The sequence below is a fragment of the Arvicola amphibius genome, chromosome X (assembly GCF_903992535.2).
Source record: "Arvicola amphibius chromosome X, mArvAmp1.2, whole genome shotgun sequence".
Classification (NCBI taxonomy): Eukaryota; Metazoa; Chordata; class Mammalia; order Rodentia; family Cricetidae; genus Arvicola; species Arvicola amphibius.
In genome coordinates, this window is record NC_052065.1 from 58,953,582 (window position 1) to 58,976,698 (window position 23,117).

Sequence of the window (23,117 nt, forward strand, 5' to 3'; positions counted from 1 at the left end):
TATATGTGTGTGTGTTGTCCCTGGTGAGAAGCTCTTGACAGGAAAAAGAGGGGAGGGGGAAGAGGCGAGACACGTCCCGAGCAAGGCTGACAGGCTGCTGAGAAGGACACTCTTTTGTCCAAGCCGCTCGCTCTGAAGTGTGTGTGCTGGTGGGGGTGAGGGGTGGGAGGTGTTAAACAAGTCTCCTTGCTCCAAAGCAGGCATATTGCCTGAAGCCAGGCGAAGGGTGACTGCCCTAGTGCAGGGTCTTCCCCGAGTGGGGCATGGCCCTTGTAGGTACCCACAGATGTGGGAAAACTTAGCTCCCCAGCTCTGATTTGGCACAGCTTGGGAGCCCCTGGGTGCTGGGCACAACTCCGGCTTCCACTCCCAGCCTGAACTGCCAGCTTAGAAAATGGAAGGAGCATCTGTGGGAGAAGCAGCAAAATGGAGGCTGGGCCGGCAGAGCCAGGTCTCTGGCATGCATGGCGGAGGGCCTGTCTAGTTCTGCAGCCCCCAGGGTGGAGAGAGAGGAGGAGGCTTTGCCATTGATGGCCATGTGCTGACTGCCCCAAGCTGGTGACCATTCTGACCATCCCTGTCCTCCTCTGAGGATGGGATGTGTTTCCACCTAGAAGAAAAAGAGGGGGCTTCTTGGAGCGAGGGATCCTGTGTACTGCCTTTCTGTCTGCCTACACCTCTTCCTGTGTCCCCTAGCCTTGGTTCTTTGCCCTCTCACGTGAATCCCCTCTCCTTTGCTTCTCCCTTACAAACACATGCTCATGCTTGGCCTGCCCAGTGGGAGATAGGTGCCAATTCCAGGGCTGGGCCCATTGGGTACCATTTCTTTACCCAGACTGATCTTTGGGTGGCAAGGGTTTTGAGTGGGAGTGGGACCAGGGCTAGAGGGTGAGCTACTGGGAGCTGAGACCTCCAGGTGCCACCCAAACTGAGCTTGGGGGGCCTGGCTGGCACATGTGGGCACACATGGTGCACCAGGGGCACGAAAGAGCTGCATGGATTTTCTTTTTCCCTGTAGTTATTGCATTGTACTTCAGTCTGCTGTGTTGGTCTGGGGGTGGGGTCTCTGAAGAGCCAGAGACTGTTTTCCTCCTGGGACCAGGATGAGGCTAGAATCCTACCACTGACTCCTTAAGACCACAGAACAAGGAGGAGGAAATAAGGGAGGGACGGCTAGTCAGTCCTCTTGAAGCCAGTCCTGCAAAGGATGGGACTGGGAAGGGGGAAGCAGAGCAGGATTAGCAAATGAGCCCTCACCCCTCCCAGCTGTTCTCCCCTGGGGCTGAAACTTCCGAAAGGTGCAAGACGGCCATTGAAATCTGGATTAGTGCTGGTACACATGGGGAGAGAGACAAGGGGGCTTCTTCAGTCTTGGAAATGAATGTGGGAATGAAGAAGCAGGTGTACTTGTCTGGGCAGAATCAGATTTCCATAAGAAAACCGGCCACAAGCTTGTCCTGTCAGGAAGGCCACATCTGTGTACTGCTGAAAACAGCCTGTGTTTTGGGAATCATTCTCTTGCCTGTCTTCTCATGGCCACTGTGTGTTAAAGATCACACGTTCTGCTTCAATGTCTGTGGGCCATCAGGCTCTCCTTCACGGGGAATTTTGCCTACTCTAGTCCTGCCCTACCCCTGGTTTGTCCTTAGACTCCTGACCATTTCCCACCCTGACCCTTTCTTCTGGGACACAAAGGATTCAAGTCGAAAGTCCCTTGGGAAAAAAAATGGAATAGACTTTTTACTCCCGTCCATTTGAGAACTTGACTTTCTGGAACCTTTGAAGAAAGTGTAAAAATAGGGCTTCCAAGGTACTCTGACAGGAATAACATGGAGGAGGGATGAGTAGCCAAAACGCCACTGGCCTTGAAGCCTCCTATAATCCAAAGAGCACCTGGACAGGTTTTACACCCTAACTCCCAGTGTGCCCTTAGGCACATCCTACAACCTCTCTGGGTCTTAGTGTCCCCAGCTATCATGTGAAAGTGGTTGGCTAAGATGGTGTCTGTTGTCTTCCTGTATCTGACATTGTGGGAGTCTATGATCCCGAAGTCAGGGGGAGCTGTGGTTCAGAAACGGAGAGGTTCCCTGGCCAGGCTTCTGGGCACTTCCTATTGATGCTGGGTGTGGTATGGTTTGTCCACCATGCTCCATCTCTGCCATCCCCCTTAGGCCAGCCCTGCACCCCTCCTAGTGAACCCCAAGGCCCTGGAGCCCAGCCTATCGGTGAGTGCACCACTGATTGGCTCAGTCTCAGACAATTGATCTGGACTAAACAAGCTGCTGGCTTTGGACTTACACGGTTGAACGCAAGGGGAGGGGTGTGCTCGCTTGGGGTCAACCTGTCCCCATCTGTGCTCTAGTGATATCCTGTGGTGTGCTTGAGATCTTTGTGGGAGTGGGGAAGGAAGCAAATTGACTAGAGGGCAGCTGGCTGGGAGGGCAGGAAACTCTGAAGGAAGCACTCTGTGTTCCCTTAGGTGAACGGCAGTGATGGCATGTTCAAGTACGAGGAGATAGTATTGGAGCGGGTAAGTTTTCCAGTAGGGAGGGTGGGAAATGGGAAGCAAGGGTTGCATCCAGGAGAGGGGAGGGCCCTGAGCAGCATTTCAAGACTCGCAGGGGAGCCTGATTGAGAGTATGGGGAAACAGGGCCCTCAGAAGCCGTATCATTCATCTGCCAAATAAATCTTCATTGATCTTGCTTGCTGAGGCCTGGAGAATTGGGGTGGGGGGGTTGGTTTGCTGAGGCCTCCCCACCCAAATGGTCAACACAGGCTGAGAAACTGCTAAATTTCTAATGAATGTGCCCCATCCTACCATGGGACCTGGAGAACCTACTCTGGAACATAGAGGGAGATGGAGTGCCAAGACCCTTCCTTCCTGTGCTCTCAGAATGAAATGACTATGCCCTTCCACCCCCTTCTCAGGGCAACTCTGGCCTGGGCTTCAGTATCGCAGGTGGCATCGACAACCCTCATGTCCCTGATGACCCTGGCATCTTTATTACCAAGATCATTCCTGGTGGAGCAGCTGCCATGGATGGGAGGCTGGGGTGAGATGGCCTGGAAGCAGGGCTGTGGGTGGAAGGGACAGGACGGAGGCGAGAAGACGAGGGTCAGCCTGGCAGCATGACCCTTCCGTTAGGTCAGAGAGGGAAAGGAGAGAGGGAGAGGAGAGGGAGGCTATAGAAGACACGGTAGAGGGATGGTGGCCCCGTGTCATGCTTCTCGGGCTTTCCCCACAGGGTAAACGACTGTGTGCTACGGGTGAATGAAGTGGACGTGTCAGAGGTGGTGCACAGCCGGGCTGTGGAGGCGCTGAAGGAGGCAGGCCCTGTGGTGCGCTTGGTGGTGCGGCGGCGACAGCCCCCGCCTGAGACTATCATGGAGGTCAACCTGCTCAAAGGGCCCAAAGGTGTGGCCCTCCTGGTTCCTAGCTCTAGCCCCCCACCCCCACTCCCAGGTCCTAGGTCACAGCTGCTCCGTGGGGGAATGGAAGGGAGTGGCCTTCCTCCTAGCACAAGTCCTCTAGTCCCAGCTCATAGCCTTCTTTCTTGACCTCAGCTTTCACCCCTCACTGCCCTTGGGGTGCTAGGCTGGTGTTTGAGGTTCCTAGTGGGAAAGGAGCTTTTGGAAGGGATAGTGGGATAGCTGGGAGGGAAAATGCTAATCTCTCCTTGTGGCCCTCTCCCACCTTCCTGCTGGGTGCCGACTAGGCCTGGGTTTCAGCATTGCTGGAGGCATTGGCAACCAGCATATCCCAGGAGACAACAGCATCTACATCACCAAGATCATCGAAGGAGGAGCTGCTCAGAAGGATGGCCGCCTACAGATTGGGGACCGGCTGCTTGCGGTGAGACAGCCTTCATGGGGATGCCCAAGTAGTAAGGTGGGGAGGGGCAGCCCTGGTGACCCTCTCACTACACCTAAGCCTCAGCAGAGAAGGAGGCATTTCGGAGAATTTCAAGACTATCACTTGAGTTGAGTATACCCAGGAATCAAGACCCTAGTTCTTTCCATGGTAGGGTCAACCACCTTTATATCCCTTTAGTCCTACCCCACTTGGACCTGTTACTACACTCAAAGGCCATTCCTCTGAGCTCCCTGGAGAGGTTTCCCTTTCGTAGACCCACCCCAGGGTGTCTCCTCTTCTAGGTGAACAACACCAATCTGCAGGACGTGAGGCACGAGGAAGCTGTGGCCTCACTGAAGAACACATCAGATATGGTCTATCTGAAGGTGGCCAAGCCAGGCAGCCTCCACCTCAACGACATGTATGCTCCTCCTGACTACGCCAGCAGTATGTACCCGTTGGTCTTTGGCCATGGTTTCGGGGGGCCGGGGGTAAAGTGTCTGTACAAATACAAATGCCCGTGTCATAACTGAGTCCAGGCCCCAGCCCTGTGCTTGGGAGTTGGGTGCCCTTGGGCAGGTTCTTTTTGCACCTTTAGCTTCCTCTTCAGCCTAAAGGAGCTAATGATACATATGCTGCCTTCCTCATTGGGCTGGTGCAAGGATCAAATGGGATCCGGATGAGAAAGCCTTTGGAAACTGTTAGGCTATAGAGATGTGAGGGATTATTATTAGTCACACCCCTAGCCATGCCTTTCTTTGTAGACTGCCTTGACTTCAGCTCTTTCTAAGAGGCACAGGGGTAAGCCCAGGGTTTAGAAAAGGACTGAGGAGGAGGAACCCTGGGGTGAGAGTGGGGGAGTGGATAAAGCAGAGAGCTGCTGCCTAGGGAATCAGCATCCCTGGGTCTTTTTTGCACCTGAGGTAGGATGTATGGAAAAATCCTTGGAGGGGGTTGGGAAAAATTCCATAGTGGGGGCATCTCTGGACCATTTTCTTTCTTTTTCCACCTCAGCTTTCACTGCCTTGGCTGACAACCACATAAGCCATAATTCCAACCTGGGTTATCTCGGGGCAGTCGAGAGCAAGGTCACCTACCCTGCTCCTCCTCAGGTGCCCCCTACACGCTACTCTCCCATTCCCAGGCACATGCTGGCTGAGGAAGACTTCACCAGGTAAGACCCTATCCTATTCTTTCCACCTAGAGTGGAGTGAGGATGTATTTTCTGCCCGGCAACAGTGAGGCCTTGGGATTCTAGGAGGGGGCAGAGGTGGCTGCAAGAACGAGTTCTGCCGTCAGGGGGAGTGCCTAGCGAGTGGCCCAGAACAGAAAAAGCAGATCCGGGGTGGGGTGAAGCATTTAGGGGGCTGGGGGGAGGGGTTGGGCGACAGGGGTTTCCTGCCCCGCGACAGTGGCAATCCTCTCTGCGGTAGCCATATGTAATCCCTGAGGAAGGTCTTTCAGCCCTCGGGGTTGGCGGGACTCTGAGAGACCGCCAGGCCGGCCCGGGACTGCGCGGGGAAGGGCTCCGCCCCATGGTGGTGGCGGCGGGCCGGGGCCGTTGAACTGGTCAGGCCGGCCAGGGTTGAAGGGGGACAGGTTTGCGGGGTGGGGCCCAGGTGGCTGCTGGGCCGGCTGCAGTGGAGACGCAAGGGTAGGCTGAGCCGGGGAGAACCAGAGGAGCCATGGAGAGGGCTCGCAAGTTCTCAGGCTCAAGCTTGGCCCTGGGTTTGGGCACGGCCTCGGCTTCGGCCTGGAGGAGGGCCTCGCAGAGGTGGGCATGGCCGCTCCGCTCCCTGCGGCCCGGAGGGGATGCCAGGTAGGGAGCATCGCACCCCGAGACTCGGAATAGCAAGAAAGGAAGAGGCTCGCTTGAGACCTGGGCGAGGAAATATGTAACAGATGAAGATGGCAGGATGGGACAACGTGCTGGGGAGTCGGGCGAGTTGTAGAGATACACATGTGCAGAGAATTCCGCTCACCTGGTGGCACTATGACCATTTAGAGAAAGAGCTTCCTTGAATATGGCCAGTTTTAGTCAGTTTTAAAAAAAATATATTTGTCTCCTCTCTTCAGTGTAGCCCTTAAGCATCATTTCGGGACCTGGGATTTTTTTCATCTCTGTCTTCCACACTGGCCAGCGGTAGCTGTTAGGTTGTTGGGGGAAGGTAGACAGGGTTCTAGTTGGAGGGTGGGACTTCAGAGCTTTGGAGCAGCAGGTGTAATGGAAGTATCTTTTGGATGGTGAGGGCCATCAACCCAGGGTCACTCCACTGCCCTTAATAGGTTTCTCTTTCAGCCCAGGGCCTTTCACAGACCAGAAGACTCAGGAGAAGACGAGCGAGTGAGCTGGGAAATCTGGGCTTTAGAGTTCTGGCTGAGGTTCTGTTGACCCGAGAGTGCGGAGGAATGCCCATTGGGAAATTGACTAGGGCGCTTTAGGAAGAGGAACTGAAACTTGGCACCTGCCATACCAGAGCAGCCAAGCAGGTTTCAAGAGACAAAGGGGAAAACAGGGTATCACATATAGAAGCCCAAGTCTTTTCCTGCAGCAAGTATGGCTCTCGTGACAGACTGGTCTTCACAGGGTCAACAGTTCCTGTCATCCTTTGTCCTGACCTCCCTGTCATGTCTTTACTCCTTTCCCTCCAGAGAGCCCCGCAAGATCATCCTGCACAAAGGGTCTACAGGCCTGGGCTTCAACATCGTAGGAGGAGAGGATGGAGAAGGCATTTTTGTTTCCTTCATCCTGGCAGGAGGCCCAGCCGACCTGAGTGGGGAGTTGCGAAGGGGAGACCGGATCTTATCGGTGAGACAAAGGCGAGGTGGGAAGATGGGTGCTGTGCCAAACTAAAAGGGAGGAGGGGAGCCCTTGTGTCCGCCAAGCAATATTTTTTGAGATGAGGGAAGGGCTAAGAACTGAAGAAAATGTAAATTGTCTTTATAAATATCTTTAATGAGGGAAAAGGGACCAAGACCCGACTTGTGCTTGAGGAAGAAATGAATGTCCCTGGATCTTAAGTTTGATTGGCATTTGACTTCCACAAAAATAATGATTACACTAGTGACAGGACTAATTTGGGGAGGGGCAAGGATGGAATTTGGGGAAAACAAATCCAAATCGGCTGAGAGATGGACTGTAAGCCCCCTTTCTAACTGCTATGATTCTTTCTTGCCATTGGGGTGACTCACCGCTCCTCTCTTTGGACAGGTAAATGGAGTCAACCTAAGGAATGCCACTCATGAGCAGGCAGCAGCTGCCCTGAAACGGGCTGGCCAGTCAGTCACCATTGTGGCCCAGTACAGACCTGAAGGTAAGGGAAGACGGGAAGACGAGTTGAAACCTATACTTAGTGTTGGCTTTTCCTACCAAAGAAAACAAAGCCATTTGACCAAATCTGCGGTCCTCTAGTGCGGTAACCTCTTATTTCCTTTCCCTTCTAGACAGTGTGGTTGGTTTGGGTGGTTTGGGAGCATCAATCAAGGGGCGTTTAAGAGCCTGCTGATGAGGGGTGCAATATTACACAAAGCCAGTAGTGGGCAGCAGCCCACGGGGAAGAAGCGCCACAGATTTTAGGGCAACTGGAAAAGCCAAGGAGAAGCGGAGGGCTCAGAGGCGGTGATTGGAATTGTGTGCCCTGGAAAAAGAGTAACTCTCGGTTAGAAGGACTTCAGAGAGTAAGAAATCCTAAGCGATCTTGGATCAAATATTTGTGAATCCCATTTATCTCCCTTCATCAAAATGACTGCAAGACCCGCACAGGCTTTGAAAGGTGATGCTAAGCCCTTGGGATGGGGCGCGGTGGGGGGGGTTTCAGGAGAAGACTCACAGCCAGTTGGAGATTTTGTTTTCTCAGCTAGCAGGTCCTCAGCAGGGGCGAGTGGGCGGGGCCGGTTATACAAACAAAGGTGTTTGATTGGCCGGGGCCCGCGGAGGCCCAGGTGTTGAGGTGAACCATAGGAAGGCGCGCCCCAGCCTGCGAGCCTGCTGGACAACCATTGGCGCGCCGAGAGCGGCCTCCAGCCGCACGCCCCGCCCCCTGACCCAGGCGGAGGGCGACGGGCGCCCCTCCTCCCCTCGCGCCTCTGGCGTCTCCTCCTCTATCCCCTCCTCCTCCTCCCCTCCCCTCGCGCGCCCCGCTTTGTGTCCGTGGTCTCCCGCGCGGGACAGAGGGACCGGCCGGAGCCGGCGCTTTCTCGACACTAGACCTGAACTCCGACTGGGCGCCAGGTGAGGTGGGACGGACCGGGGCCAGGCCCCCTCGCAGTCCCCCCTAGCCTCTCCACTGTTCTGTTCTCAGCCTCTTTTCCAACATTGCGCCCCATCTCTGTCCTCTCCCTCGAAAGCCTGAGCTGCGCACCCCGCGGCCCCTTCTCCACCTCCGGGGCTTGCTCGGCCTGCATCTGGGCCGCGAGGGGCTCTCCGTCCACCGAACCCTGGCTGGCTTTCACCTCCGTGCCATCACCGCTTCTCACCCATCAACTGTGCCCCCCTTTTGCCCTAAAGCCTCAGTGCTGCCCACAGCCTCCTTCCTGCTGCGTCCCTAGCTGCCCTCGAGTCCTCACAGGAGTTTTCTAAATCATCCCTTTCCCTCATGCGCATTTCTCTCCCTAACCCTAAGAATGCCGGCAATTAGTTTAGGATTCTCGTGCCCCCTCTTCTCAAAGCTTTCATTCTGTGCCAGACGTCTTTCGTCCCCCCTCCCTCTTGTAAGGCTGGCCTTTGTCCCTTAGGGCTGCAGCGCCCGGGGTTCCTTGGACACCCAGGCCCTGCAGGCCTGTAACCCATGTGGAGGAAGGGACCTGGTCCTGGCAGGTGCTCCAGTTTTGCGAGCAGAACCGCAGAAGCCAGCCGGGATCCCTGTGACAAAGCTAGGAAGCCTCAAAAGCGACCACCTTTGTCCTTCCTGCCCCTCCCCCACGCTGGTTTCGTGCTTTCTGAGCCCTAAAGAGCAATGGCCCTGTCACCCTTTACCAGGCTCCTTGGGAGACGGGAGTGAAGGGAGGTAACTAATAGGCGATCTCGTTAGTCTCAGGTAATTAGAAAGAGAGATGCAAATGGACATCTCGACTCCTTCATCTCCATGTTTGGCTTTCAGCTTCCTGACAGGGAACGAACGCACCTTACGGATCTTGTTTTTTATGAATCAGGCTTGTGCGGTTTGCTTCTCAGGAGAGAATTCGCCTTTGGATTTTTTCTTAGCAACTAATAGCTATCAGTTTGGGCTCTCAGCTTAAGAGTGGGTTCTGCAAAGGAAATGGCTTCTCATTGCCTGCCTGTCCCCCTCACTGCTCTCTCGCGCTTTCTCTCTCTCTCTCTCTCTCTCTCTCTCTCTCTCTCTCTCTCTCTCTCTCTCTCTCTCTCTCTCCCTCCCTCCCTCCTTCCCCCCTCCCTCCCTCTCCCCCCTCTCCCCCCTCTCCCTCTCCCCCCCCCCCCCCCTCCCCCCCTCCCTCCCCCCCTCTCTCCCCCTCTCTCCCTCCCCCCCTCCCTCCCTCTTTCCCTCTCTCTCCCCCTCCCCCCCCCCCCCTCTCTCTGTGTGTGTGTGTGTGTGTGTGTGTGTGTGTGTGTGTCTGAAGAGCCAGTGCTGTTTCGGTTTTCTCTCTGATGCTGGGCATATGGAAACAATACTGTGAGTTTGTCTGGTGGTTGTATACTGGAAACTGGTGACTAACTGTTTCTCTGACTTTTGTTTGGGGAATGCAACTGGTCTGCATAAAAAGCTGTAAGTGGCTAAAGTGATTGCTGCAGGGTTTGCTGCTCTCAGTGTGTTTTTGAGTTTATGATGTCTACTGAGGAGCTGTCTTGTGGCAGGTCCTTCTACCACTTGCTGCACAGGGCCTTCTTTTCAGGAATTAGTTGAAGCACTGCTAAGCAATACCACCTCCCCAGTCTTATTTTTTCTTTGATTTGCTCAATTCAACAGAGTTCTAATAAGCCAAGCTTTGTCTTCATTTGCAAATGTATCTTTAGGTACTGGTCGAGACATTAGACATTCTGTATTGAACCCACACTTTTCTTAGATTAAATCCTTGTATTTAATGGTAAGGATTCCACATTGGTAATTTAAAAAATACATTAAATATGGTTCTTTGGAGGATTGCATCATGGTGGCTGCTTGCGAGGGGAATAATCCAAATAGATGTGTCTTGTTGGCAAAACTGGCAGAGACTTTGCATACTATTGGCTAAGCAACCGTTCAATTGGATTTCTCACTTAGAACATGAGCACTGGAAAGGGTCAGATCACAGTCAGCACCCCTACTGTGCAGACTGGAACAACCTTGGCAGAGTTGCTGAGGGTCAGCAAACCATTTGATTTTGAGGTCCACTAGGGGCACATGCAGTGCTTGTAACAACTGTGACCCAAGACTCATGCAGAGTTGAAGCCCACCAGCAACCGGGGTGGAGAAATACCAGGGGGCTAGGGAAGGAATGCGGGAAAGACAGATCCGAATGGAAGGGGACTCTGCGAAGGCACCGTTCCTGTGCAGGCTTTGACTACATCATATTTAGCACAAGTGCTTAAAATAGCGCTGACTAATTAGAACAGTCAGGATAAGAACTTTTTCCCTGCCTTTTAAAATGGTTTAGATGAGATATAAGTCATAATAGCACTCATTTCCCACATGTAGGTCTATAGTTCAATGACACAGAGTTGTGCCTGTATTGCCACAGATAAATTTACAACATTTTTATGACCCCCTCTCATTTGAATACATAATGAAGGACAAGCATTGGGGATGTGATAGGCAGTCACTTCCTAATGTATCTCCCTTGAACATTCAGGGGGCTGGATGGCAACTTAAAATGCTCCTACCTTGAGACTTTTTGTAAATGTGATTGCTTAGTGTGAACTAATGAGGTATAGGAATTGGCTCTCTCTATTTGTGCTTTACAGTGTGCCTAGCATGGGTGTCTTACAAAGTATTTTCATGATGGAGTTTTGGAAATATGAAATAGAAATAGAACTGCTAAATGAGAAGACACCACAGTAAAAGATGTTATTTAATAGTTTCACTTCTGACTGCTCCAAACTGTAGTGGATTTCAAAATCCTACCTGTTAGCTAAAAATATCAAAATGGAAAAATTTAAACAACTGGTACTTGGCAGAGGCTTTCTTCCAAACTCTTTTAAACTGGATAATAAGTCTCATTGACTTATGGAATTGCGGCACCAAGGTGACGGTGGGCTTGCCATTAACATTTTGAGATGTACATTTTTTTGCCTAGTTACTCTGTTTCGGCCTTTGCTTAAACTGAGCTAGTGTTTTTCTGGAAAGACCTTTTGTTTTTAGAGTAGAAACCTGACGTTCAAATCAGAAGTGAGTCAGAAATTGATCACCTAAAGTAGCCCAACTGGGGACTGATCCTTTGTGAACAGTTTTTTCCTACTGGAATGTAAATCCACATAGGGTAGGAGTATGCCAATTCAGAGAATGACTTTTTCCATTTTAAGGTGCCTTTCACAGAAGGCCTGGAACAGCTAGAGGCCAGGGCTGCTAACAACTAGAATGTTTCAAAGGGTTATTTTTCCTACAACATTTCTCCAAATCTGGGAATGAAGGGTGTAAACATTGCTACCCTATCAGTATGATCTGTCATGAGAGCAGAGGTAAAAGTACATCAAGGCAAAGAAAGTTTGAAACACCTACTGCATTCCTAAAGCCAGACCAAGGTGAGGACAAAGACGGTTCCTCGGTAGTGAAAAGGTGGAAAAGCCCCAAATGTCCATCAAGCCAAGAATGGGTAAACAAAATGCACTCCCAACAGAGACCAGGTTTTTATTCTACCATCAAACAGAATACAGAACTGATTGTCACAGCATGCCTGTGAACCTTAAAAGCATGAAGTACTCCCACCAGCACTTGAGAGGCGGAGGCAAGCAGGTGTCTATGAGTCTGAGGCCGGTCTGGTCTACATAGGAAATTCAGACCAGTCAGGGCTACATAGTGAGACCCTGCCTCAAAAACCAAACCAAAACAACAAACACAATATAAACCAGGCACTAAAGGCCACATATTGCATGATTTTATTTACATATATGGGCCATAAGAGGCAAATTAATGAAAGCAAAGGACCTAGGGCTGTGGTGAAGGGAGGAATGGGAGATTTTCTTTATTCTCCTTTTAATACACAGAGAGGGGTAAGCTTTGGGGGGGGGTGATAGGTTGAAGATACTTGCTTTCTAATGTATCTCCTGCACAACTAAGGGTTGGACATCATCTAACCTGTGGACTTGGCACATAGGTTGTTAAATTGCTTTATTTAGTATCACTCTGATACTTTTTTTTCTGAGACAGGGTTTCTCTGTGTATCCCTGGCTGTCCTGGAACTCACTCTGTAGACCAGGCTGGCCTCAAACTCAGAGATCTTCCTGCCTCAGCCTCCCAGTTCTGGGATTAAAGGCGTGCTACTACCACCAGGCTGTACTTTTTTTTGTTTTGTTTTTTGAGAAGGTTTCACTTTGTAGCTTTGACTGGCTTGGAACTTGCTATGTAGATCAGACTGGTGTCAAACTTCAAAGAAGCACTTGCCTTTGCCTCCCCAAATGCTGGTGGGATTAAGGGTATGTGCTACTACACCCCATTTATCTCAGCTTTTCAGTTCAGGTGATTGTACAATCCTGTCCCCAAAGAAATAGTAGTGGACAAGGGATTTCTAAGCGTGTGGGAGGCTCTCCTGCAGAAGCAAAGTGAGTTTCCCACAGAGAGTGATTTTGTTGTGGGAGGGGGGCGTTTCCGGGAGGTGCCAAAAGGTGGAAGTTGCGTCGCTCAATTTTATAGCAAATGTGTACAGGTTTAAGAATGTTAATGGCATTAGTAGGCATTTCTCATTTCTTTTTAAATTTTTTTGTTTTTATTAAGCTATACATTGATATCCAGGGCTTTATGTGTGTTAAGCAGGGGTGGTACCACTGAGCGACATCTCAGCCCTGTCACTCATTTTTTATGACCTTAACAATTTATTTCAGACTACACATAATGGAACTTAACAGCTTAACCATCATCCCCAAACTTCTTATCTCCCTTAGCCTCAGGCAACCACAAATCTCCTTTCTGATGCTTGTGGGGTTATTGTTTTTTCTGAATTTTTCATGTAAATGAAATTATATGGCATGTGGCCTTTTGAGACTGGCTCCTTTCACTTAGCACAAGATCAAGGCTAATTTATGTTGTAACATGTGTCGGTACTTCATTTCTTTTCATGAATAAATAATATTCCTTTTCCTGTGTTTGTGTGTGTTGTTTTTGAGTTGTTTCTACTCTAGAATGATTATAAGTAATACTTTATGAACAATAATATTCAGGTCTTTCAAGGGACATAAGCATACATATTTCTTGGAAATAGTCTCTGGATTTGGAATCACGTGAACACTCAGTGTTCACCCTTTAGAGGCCTGTCCAGGCTGCTGTCCATTTGTTCAGGCCTGTACCATTTCCGTGTCCTCCCCAGCACTTGTTAGCATTAGTCCTTTTGGTTGTCACCATCCTTCTGGGTGTGAAGTGGTATCTCATTGTGGTTTTGATTTGCATTCCTTGATAGTAATGTTGAGCATATTTCACAGGCTTATTGTTTGCTGCTCAGTTTTGCTCTGACTGGATTCTTATCCTGCTTATAGATTAATTTGAGAATAAATAGAAGGCCCGGCATGCTATTGGGCCAGTGATGGGAAGGCACCTGAGGGTAACTAGCTCTCATTCTTGTCACCTGCCTGCGCTGCAGGGGTTTGAGACTTGAGCAAAGGTCCTTTAGCTAGGCATGCTGACCTGATGAAAAGATAGGGCCCACCTTTTTGGAGTCAGGTTATTGGGATATAATTCACATGCCATAATACAAGCATGTTCGCTTGAAATATACATTTCAGTTGTTTTTACAGTTTTCAGAAAAGCATTTTGATCACAATTTTAGAATATTTTCTTCCCTCCCAAAAGCCTTGACCCTAGCAGTCACTCCTTGTTTCCCCTTAGCTCTTTCCCTCCAGACAGCCCTAGGCACCTTCTAATCTTTTGTGGGTGGTTCATGTAAGCCTTGCAATATGTGGCCTTTTGTGCCCAGCTTCTAGTGTAAGCTTTTCATGGTTCAGTCATGTTGTGACACGTGTCAGTTCTTCAGTGTTTCAGGGTGGAATAATAGTGCAGTCTATGGTTAGAGCACAGTTTGTTTTTCTCCATTCTTGGGTTGATGGGCATTTGTGTTCTCTTCACTTCCCCACTCCTGCGAATACTGTGTTACAAACATTCCTGAAGAAGTTTTTGTGTGAACAGATGTTTTCAGCTTTCTTGGATTCACACCTGGGAGTGAAGTTGCAATGGGTCAGAAGGTAACTGCAGACTTTGAGGAACTGCCAGACTTTTTTCTCAAAGTGATTACACCCTTTCAGGCCCACCCAGTTTTGTAAACTTAGAAGAGAGTGTGAAGCTTTCCTTATGGTTTTGTCCCCTGGCGCTGCATGTGTGTTTGTGTTGGGCTTTTCCGTATCCCGTGTTTCTGTAGCCCAAGGACATGGTAGTGAGATTTGGCGCAGCATCTTGAACCTAGCTAGGCAGGTGCTTTCTTGTCCTTGCTAGGTGGTGTGAGTCAGTTCTCGGAGCTTTGCTGGTAGTAAAATAGCAGATCTTCCTGCCAGGTGGAATGGCTACCGTAATATGTAGTAATGAAAATGGATTATTTCTTAATGTAATTATAGAGTTTGAGGGTTTCTTTTTTTAATTCATTGTGCTGTGTGTTGAAATCTTGACCCTGATATTGACACTGTTGTTAAAAAATACTTTAGAATTATATTTCATGATAGGGATAATGTTCTGTTGCTTTAAACAGGGGAATAGAAGTCGAATAATTTGGGACTACCATTGTCCCTGAAATTAAAACGAATGTCTTTGCTGACCTTGTGTAAGAATACATGCAAACACACACATGTACATCCCCACACATCTGTTAGCTCAATAGACACTAGACTCATACATATATGATATAGCGATAATATATCTACATCAGAGAATCCAAGCTCCTGAGAGCTACTTCTGAGTTTTTTTTTTTTAAAATGGATAAAAGTCCTTGACTCTTGGACTTAGTTTTCTAATCTATAAAAAGAGGACATTATGGAAAATGACTGGTGATACGTTTTCTAGCTAAAATTCTGTGTTTAGATCAGTGGAAGTAAGTTTTGAATTCAACTTATGAATTCTTGCTTGTATCTATCCACTTACTAAATCACACGGTCTTGAACTAATAACTGCCTTGCTTTGATAAAGGCTCCTGCCCACCCCTCTTTCTTGTGATAGGCTTTTATCATCTTGAAAAAGGCTTCTGTTTACTTTTCACTGAATTCACAGTTTCTTTAAAAGCAAAGGCCCCAGAGATTTTTTGAATTTTCTGCTTGACAAAATTAAGTGATGAAATAGTTTGTTAGATTAAAAAAATGAAGATAAACATGTTTTCTATAAATATGTACTTTTAGGATTTGGACTTCAAAAGAGAGAAAGAATTTTGTAAATGTGGGGTTAAATTCCAGACTGGATTTTCTAGTGTTTTCTAACCACCCTGAGAAAGAAGTTGTAAGCACTAGTCAGCCTCTCAGTGGACAGGCTTACTGCTTTGCGGGTTAGGAAAGTGTGGCTCTGGGGTACGCAGATTTCAGTGAGGCACTAACTTGGTTCCTTCCTTTTGTCTAAAATGGCTGGGTTAGAACAGTTATGTGTTCATGTGGATTTGTTTGCATCTGTTTGCTGAGCTAGAAGCAGTGTATATGGAAATTTCTAGTACAAGCATACCCTGGTTTTGTCCTTGGTACGCTGTTGGTCTGTTCAGTGTGCATGCTTACCAAGATCCCTTAAATTTTATTCTGGGATATAAAAATATTAGATATACATTTATGGACAATTGGAAATATAGAAAATACACAGTCAAAAAGTTCAAATCACCCGTCAAACCACCTGCAGGGATAATCCCTGGTTTATGTGCATCTTCGTATATTTCTTTTCAAACTTTATATATTTATATTTTATATATCCTTTAATGTGTCTGTAAGCTTTTAAAAATTAGATTATTAGATTAAGGTAGTTTTATATTCTTTCTACTATTTCAAACCACATCATGAATATTTTCCTAAGTCATTATATATGACTTGAAAAAATTATTTGAAGTCATTAAATAGTCCCTGGTGTGTGCCATAGTTCAGGTAACCAGGTAATCATTCTTCTGTTATTGACTGTGGATACTTAGTTTTTCTCCCAATATTATGTTCTTCTAAAATACTTTGAATATCCTTGTGCAAGGTTTCTATGAATCTATAATTATTTCCTGAGAATATGTTCCGTTAAGTGGAATTATTCATTTAAAGGATATGAACATGTTTAATGCTTTTGATGCATTTGGTTTTCAAATTAGTTTTTACCTCTGCAAGCAGTATAAGGTTCCCCCTCCAAGATTCTCACTAATGTGGATTAATTTTATTTCATTCTTTTGGCAGTTTTATACATGCATATAATGAATTTCAACCTTTTCCACCTCCCATTACCCTCTTTTATTTCCTCCCCTCTCATGCTGAACCCCTTCTTCTCATCACGTTCCTCACCTACTTTCATGTCTTTTTGCTCGTGTACCCCCACTGAGTTTAATTAGGGTTCCTTGCATGAACATAGGTGGGAAGTTATTTACCGGAGCAAGGGCAACTTATCATCAATTACTATACCATTAAAGAAAGTGACACCCCTTCCAGAGCCACCATTAATTGGCAATAGCCCCTTGTGGGACTGGAGCTTCATGAGCCCTTCCCCCTTCCATGATGAAATGTTGATGGTCCTCCCCAATCTTGTGCAGGTCTTATGTAGATAAGCAGGGTTGCAATGAGTTTGTGAGTGAAATCACGGTGTCTTTTTTTTGCAACATACTTCCCCATCCTCCAGCTCTTCCATTCTTTTCACCCCATCTTGATCTGTCCAATCCTTCGAAGCGGGTGATGGTGAAAATCCCTTATTCTCAGCAATTCCACCAATTCCGAGTCCCTTCATTAGCCACCGTTCAATTCAGTAAGAAGGTTTTCTGATAAAAGCGGAGAATAGCACTGATCTATGGATATAGACATGAGCGCTTAGTCGGCTCTTTGACCACATGTCCATCCAGAAAAAAACAATAGAGCCTATGATCTATAACCATCAGCTCTTGACCAGGTTTACAGTAGAAAGTTTGAATTCCCTTGTGGGGTGGTCCTCAAATCCACTCACAAAGAGTTACTTACCCCACAAGATTCATGCTATCATAGCACCAATGGGTACATCTTGCCAGGGTGGTCATTGTAGTTTACAGGGCTCACAGCTGGATTAAGACTGTTGATGACTCCTCTTCTAGTAGCCTGGGTAGCACCCTTTAGCACTATGAAAACTAGCCAGCTAAAGAGGAAGCTGCCAACTCAGTTCCAGCTTAATTTCTCCATGTCCTGTGACCAAAGTATGTGTACCTTCAGTAGTAGGATCTTAACCATCTAGTTCTGGTGGGCAGCCAACAACAGGGCCAGTAACTTGTATTTCAGTGCTGAGAATCAAATCCCAAGACCTCACATAAGCTAGTAAGACGCTTTACTACTGAGCTATACTCCTGGCCCTTTTTGTTTGAGATGGTGCTGCTGTGTAGTCTAGGCAGGCTTTGAACTCAACTATCCTCCTGCCTCAGCTCCCCATGTGCTGGGATTACAGCTCCCATCCAGTGTTTCCCTTTCATTTATTTGGTCTCTGTTGGGAGGTCTTGAAGGTCCTTCCCTATCTTGAGAGAAAATAAATACCTGGCTGTATTTTCTTCTAGTTATTTAATGCTTTTGTTTCATATTTAAAGCCTTACCTTGCCTACAGTTTACTTAGGCTGTAAAGGAGACAGGTGTTCTTTCTGCTCCAAACTGTAATGAGTTACTTCATTCCCATTTATCAAGCACTCCATTTCCCCACTGTCTTAAAGTTCCACCTTTATTATAAGCAAATTTATTTTTATATATTCATAATTTGGATTTGGGGGTTTCTTATTTTCTTCTGTCACATTTTACCCTGGATTATTTTATTGTTTTACTGAGAGATTACCTAAAAGCAACCACAGATATTTTAGCAACTACAAATTAGAGGAATCTTTCTCTAGGTCCCTTTTTCTGGGCGCCTTCTACAGAAACTGGACCTAAAAGAGATTCAGATGATGCTGTAGGAAAGATGGCCGAAGAGCTTGGGATTCTGTGGGAATATTACTGTGAAGGGTGTTTGAGATTAGATTGTTGACCTGCTAAAATACAGAAATTGGTTACATCAATTTAGATTGGCAAGCTTCATCATAAGCTTGTGTATTTTGGTCATTATGAGGTAGCATCACCATTAAGTAAAAATTTGTTCTGAAAATGCCTATTTGGTACTGAGAGCAGGGTAAAGGTAGAATTCTGCCTTCATTCTAAGGTTTTCTGCAAGAGGTATTTTGCTTTGGGTAACCTTTCTATATACTTTGACTTGTGGAGTAAGGGAGCCAAACACTTTGTTAATCTTTCATTGGAACATGCTATGTGAACTCTCCTTTGAAGTAGGGAGAAGGCCCTATTTGAAGCTTTTACCCAATGTGAATACTCGCTCTTAGCTTGATGGATGTAAGGCACTTTTGTACTCATTTCAGACCAGGTGACTGAGTGTAATAAAACCTTTAGTGAGCATAGCACTTTTACCCAAACAGCTAGCTCTTCCTACATCCTTCCTAGATGCTTGTGAGACAGAAATATAGACAGGCAGACACACACACACACACACACACACACACACACACGAACGTACGCATGCACCAAAACAAAACAAAACAAAGCAAAAAAAATAACCACCCAGTCTGTAGGGATAAACTGGAATTTCTTTATGGCATGCTTATACAGTGCATCTTGTTTTCTGTTTTGTTCTCAGTATACCTCATGATGCTATCAGAGCCCTGGCTAAATGTGTGTATGGCTGAGAGAGTACATTGTGGCAGGGCACAGATGAGAACAGGTTTCTGTTTAGGGCTGGTCATCATTCCAACCATTGTTCTAAGGGGAGACCTGGAATTAGTTCTCCATATGGAAGCTGTTTGTCGCTTGTGCTTTCTTACATAGCCTTGAGAAATTTTGTTTTGGCAATTTATATATTTTGCTTTTTTAATTCAAAGAGTTTGAGGTTATTTGTAGATTTTTAGATTTTGTTAAATAAATTAGCGTAATCCTAGATTTGATTCCTTATGAACCTCGCTGATTTTTTTTTATAATCATAGTGTTATAATTAGAAGAGACTTTCAGAATTGTTTAGCTTTAGAGATATTGGATTCTTTAAGTAGTGGGTCCATAACCCAAAGCTTCCTGATTAATTATAATTCAGAGAAGTGTACTTTTTGGCAATTCATGTATGCTGTACTAACAGGTTTCTTGTTGCTGTCCTGTTGAGAATGGTATCACTATAGTTCAAGCTGACCTCAAACTCACTGTGTAACTCAGGCTAGCCTTGACATTGCAGCAGTTCTGTGCCTCGCCTTCCTGAGTGCTGAGATTACAGATGTGTGTCACCATGCCTGGCTTGCTAACACTTATTTTACCTTCAACTCCATTCATTTATTTTGAAGACAGAAAGGGCTAGAGTGTTCCCATAAGTGTTTGTAGTTCATACACATCCCAAAGGTTCATCCTCCAAAGACAACCATAAAAGACTGAAACAACTTACACTCATCAAATCTGTGCCTCTCTGTGGAGCTCGTAACTTTGTTTCCACCAGTGCTCTAGAATTTTTCATAATTGGTGAGTCCTTAAAGCCTTTGGGATTCTCCACAATGGCAAACAAGAACTATGTGAGTTTCATATCTGAATGGCCATACTTCCATAAGGACGGATAAGCTTTTTGGATAGCTGTGTATTCATTTTGAACATGAGCTAGGTAGGGTTCAGCCATGCCTTCCCTACTCAGCATTTTGTGGGGCCTCTATCCTTCCTTTGGACTTAAATGTTACTCCCCCCAGGGGGAACTTTGCTGAGATCTACCGCTCCAAGTAGATTGGGACACCCTCTCTAAATCTCCCTCCACATTTTTATTTATTACAGGTTTAGCAGTTGTAATTGAAATTGTAATTAAATAGTTTTTCTTGATATGATTGTAGCTTATGGAGACAGTTTTGATTACAGCTAACACAGTGGCATGCAGTAGACACTTGAATAAATACACAAATGGATAAAAATCATACGGTGATAAAAGAATGCTGTTGAAGGGCACAGAGAAGGTTTGGCTTTAGGCAGTGGAGAAAATTTCAGGAGGAGGAATTAACAGATGTGAATGAATTATATTCAAGGGTCCCAGACCACGAATATCAAGAGCATGTGTATAATGAGAAACATGTAGATAATAGGCAGGAGAATGGTGGAGCAGTCCTTGAATGTTTAATTCAAATATCAAGGTAAGATTCTTTAGTTGCTGTGATCATAGATACTTGGATGGTGAAATCTAGAAAGTGAAGTTTCATGGTGACCAAGTAAGGATCTAAAGACCAGTTAGTACAATAGAGCAGTGGCCCAGAGAAAAGGTGACACAATGTGACCTAAGTCAAAACAGGGCAGGGCTGGGGTAGAGATAAAACATTATGGTACTGGTGTGGTAGCACATACTTGTAGTTCCAGCTATTCAGGAGGTCGAGGGTGGAGGATCATTTGAGGCCAGGATTTTTAGCAGGCTTGGGCGATAGAGTGAGACTGGTCTCTAAAGAAAATAAAATAGTCAGGAGAAAATGAAGAGAAAAGAAAGAAAACAATAGAAAGGCAATGGCCAGAAAGCAAGAGGTAGGTTGAGGACATGATGCGATCAGTAAGAAAGATCAGAACTTAAGAAACATGTTGGCTGTGCACAGGAAAAGTGGGGGTGTCAGTTATAGTATTGGGACATTTTAGTGTCAGGAAAGAAAGGCTTGGGTTTTTAGTAGGAGAAGGCACACTGGGTGGTCAAGTCTAGTCTTAGATGCTTATAGAGGCAGGTAGGTAGAACATTTTAAAGGTCGTAGCTGAAACAAGGAATTAACAGTGCTTGGAAAAGGGAGAGGGAGACCTGTGACTGGGGCTAATGTTAGAGTACTAGCAACTACACCCACCAGTAGAGCAGCTCTTTCCATTATTGTGCAGAGAACATTCTATCTTCCTTTTGTCTCTTCCTTTCCATACTTCATCTTAGTCAGAAGGTCAGGAAATGGTTTCTGTTCCAGAGTAAAATCTTGCCTTTACTTTGTATTACTGAAAGGCTCATTAAAGTCTATTTCCCAAACAAAAGATCAGTCTGTCCTCAAAGTTAAATTTTGCCTCTACTTCTTCTGCAGAAACCAGAAAGCTTCTGGAAGCCTCCAAACATCACTTTATTTCCACAGTCAGAAGGGCTTCAGAATGTTAGGGTCCCATTTAGTAGTGACAATCAAAAATTTGCTTTTTTGTAGCGCTGAGATGAAGCTCAGGATCACATGCATATTAGGCAAATGCTCTACCACTATCCTGTATCCTGAGCCCTCTGCTTTGGGAATGCAGTGATTGGTCATTTGACTCTGAACTTTCACTTTGGGAAATCTGTACTTCAGACAGGTTCATACAATTATAATGCAACATTGATTGCAATATTAAAAATTATGTGTGTGTTGGTGCATACCTGTAATCCCTACACTCCAGAGGCTGAGGCAGGATTCCATTGAATTGAAGGCCAGCCTGGGCTATACAACAACTGAACACTAGGCTATCCTGGTTATATAACAAGACCCTGTCTCAGTGAGCAAATAGTTTAAATGTACATTGACCAGGATATGACTGAATAAGATATTATGGCCTCCACAACATGCAACACTATGTGGCCATTAATATGTATGAGGTCTTATATTTTTGTACTGATGTGAGCAGGTTTCTATGACATATCAGAGAATAAAAGAAGTATGTGTGTGATGTGTGAATACATGGATATAAAAGATGTATGGAAGTAAGCTTGGATGGTCACATAAGAAAAATACTAACAGTGGTTGCTTCTGAATAGTGGAAAGAGGAAACCATACAGGAATTTCAAAAGAAGAAAGTGGAAACACTTTTTAAAGTCAAAGGCTGGCTTGAAGCTCAGTGTTAGGGTACCCGCCTTAGCGTACGTGAAGCCTTAGGTTTGACTCCCAGTGCTGCAAAATGTTTAATGAATCATGTGTTACTTTTGTAGATTTTTTTTTTTTGCATTTGAAAAAAGGCATTTATTGGGGAATGAGAAAACGCATACATGCAACAGACAAAGCAGGGTGAGGACTCAAAAAGCAGAAAAATCCCACTATTGTAGTTTTTTTTTAAACTTCCCAGAGCTAGGCGCACACCTTTAATCCCAACTCTTGGGAGGCAGAGGCAGGTGGATCTCTGTGAGTTCAAGGCCAGCCAGCGCTACACACAGAAACCCTGTCTTGAAAAAAACCAAAAACCGAAACAAAACAAAACGAAACCTCACATTGGGCAATGGCCTCTTTTGCATGGTCCTTTTTTGTGGATTTGAGATTGTATTGTCAGGTTTATTTTGGGGAGCACCCAGTCCTCTTGCCATGCCTTCCTTTGGAAGCTTTCTGAAGGACTGAAACCAAACCGATTCTCTCCCAGACCAGCAATTTCCAACTTGATGGGGCATGACAGTTCCTTGATGCTTTTTGGAGGTCGATCCCAGGGCTCAGCTCTGTTCAGTGACTTTTAATGCAGTGTATCAGAGGTTGGGTAGGGGGGCTTTCCAGAATTCTGATCTTAAGGGCTGCTATGTATGGTCCCCGAGAAACCCTCTTTCTGTACTGGCTTCTATTTGTGCCAGTTCTAGCTTCTTTCTCTCTGTATGATTAGCATTGGTAAAAGGGAAGGAGGAAGCAAAGGATGACTCATCATGGATATCTTTGTGGGTCACAAATGGTTGCGTTTATCTGAATGGGAAAAATGAATAAAGTGCAGTTTAATAGACTTGAGATTTTAGTAATAGGTGGTGCTTCTTTAAAGTAGTCTACTTGAAGTGGGGCCTCTCAGAAGGAAGGCTGGTCAAGTAGCTTCCTACGCAGTGACTTGGGCCTAAGAGATGCCCTTTAAATAATGACTGCTTTACTAGTAAGTGGAAGGGAAGGAAAAATCTTGCGAAGTCTTGCAATTCAGCTGTTCTTTTAAGTGACGCTTTTGTCATGGGGAAATATTTAACAATATTAAGAGTCACTGTCTTAAGTTCATTCCACATGCTTTTTTGTTGGAATGACTTTTTGTCTTTGTTCTAT

General features: G+C 46.3%; 1 protein-coding gene across 7 annotated transcripts in view; it reads left to right on the plus strand.

Annotated features, from left to right (window-relative positions):
* Nucleotides 1-23,117, plus strand: part of Dlg3 (discs large MAGUK scaffold protein 3) — a 51,212-nt gene that overhangs the window by 1,080 nt on the left and 27,015 nt on the right. For 2 of the 7 annotated variants that reach the window (XM_038316158.1, XM_038316159.1), the window contains exons 2-10: nt 2,172-2,225; nt 2,480-2,530; nt 2,930-3,054; nt 3,247-3,416; nt 3,718-3,854; nt 4,157-4,301; nt 4,869-5,028; nt 6,507-6,663; nt 7,066-7,168. In XM_038316158.1, coding sequence (XP_038172086.1) covers nt 2,172-2,225; nt 2,480-2,530; nt 2,930-3,054; nt 3,247-3,416; nt 3,718-3,854; nt 4,157-4,301; nt 4,869-5,028; nt 6,507-6,663; nt 7,066-7,168 — 1,102 coding nt within the window. Of the gene's footprint in view, nt 1-2,171; nt 2,226-2,479; nt 2,531-2,929; nt 3,055-3,246; nt 3,417-3,717; nt 3,855-4,156; nt 4,302-4,868; nt 5,029-5,267; nt 5,674-6,506; nt 6,664-7,065; nt 7,169-7,964; nt 8,086-23,117 lie in introns of those variants that run through there. The other 5 variants (XM_038316160.1, XM_038316161.1, XM_038316164.1 and 2 more) reach the window with 5 other exon arrangements.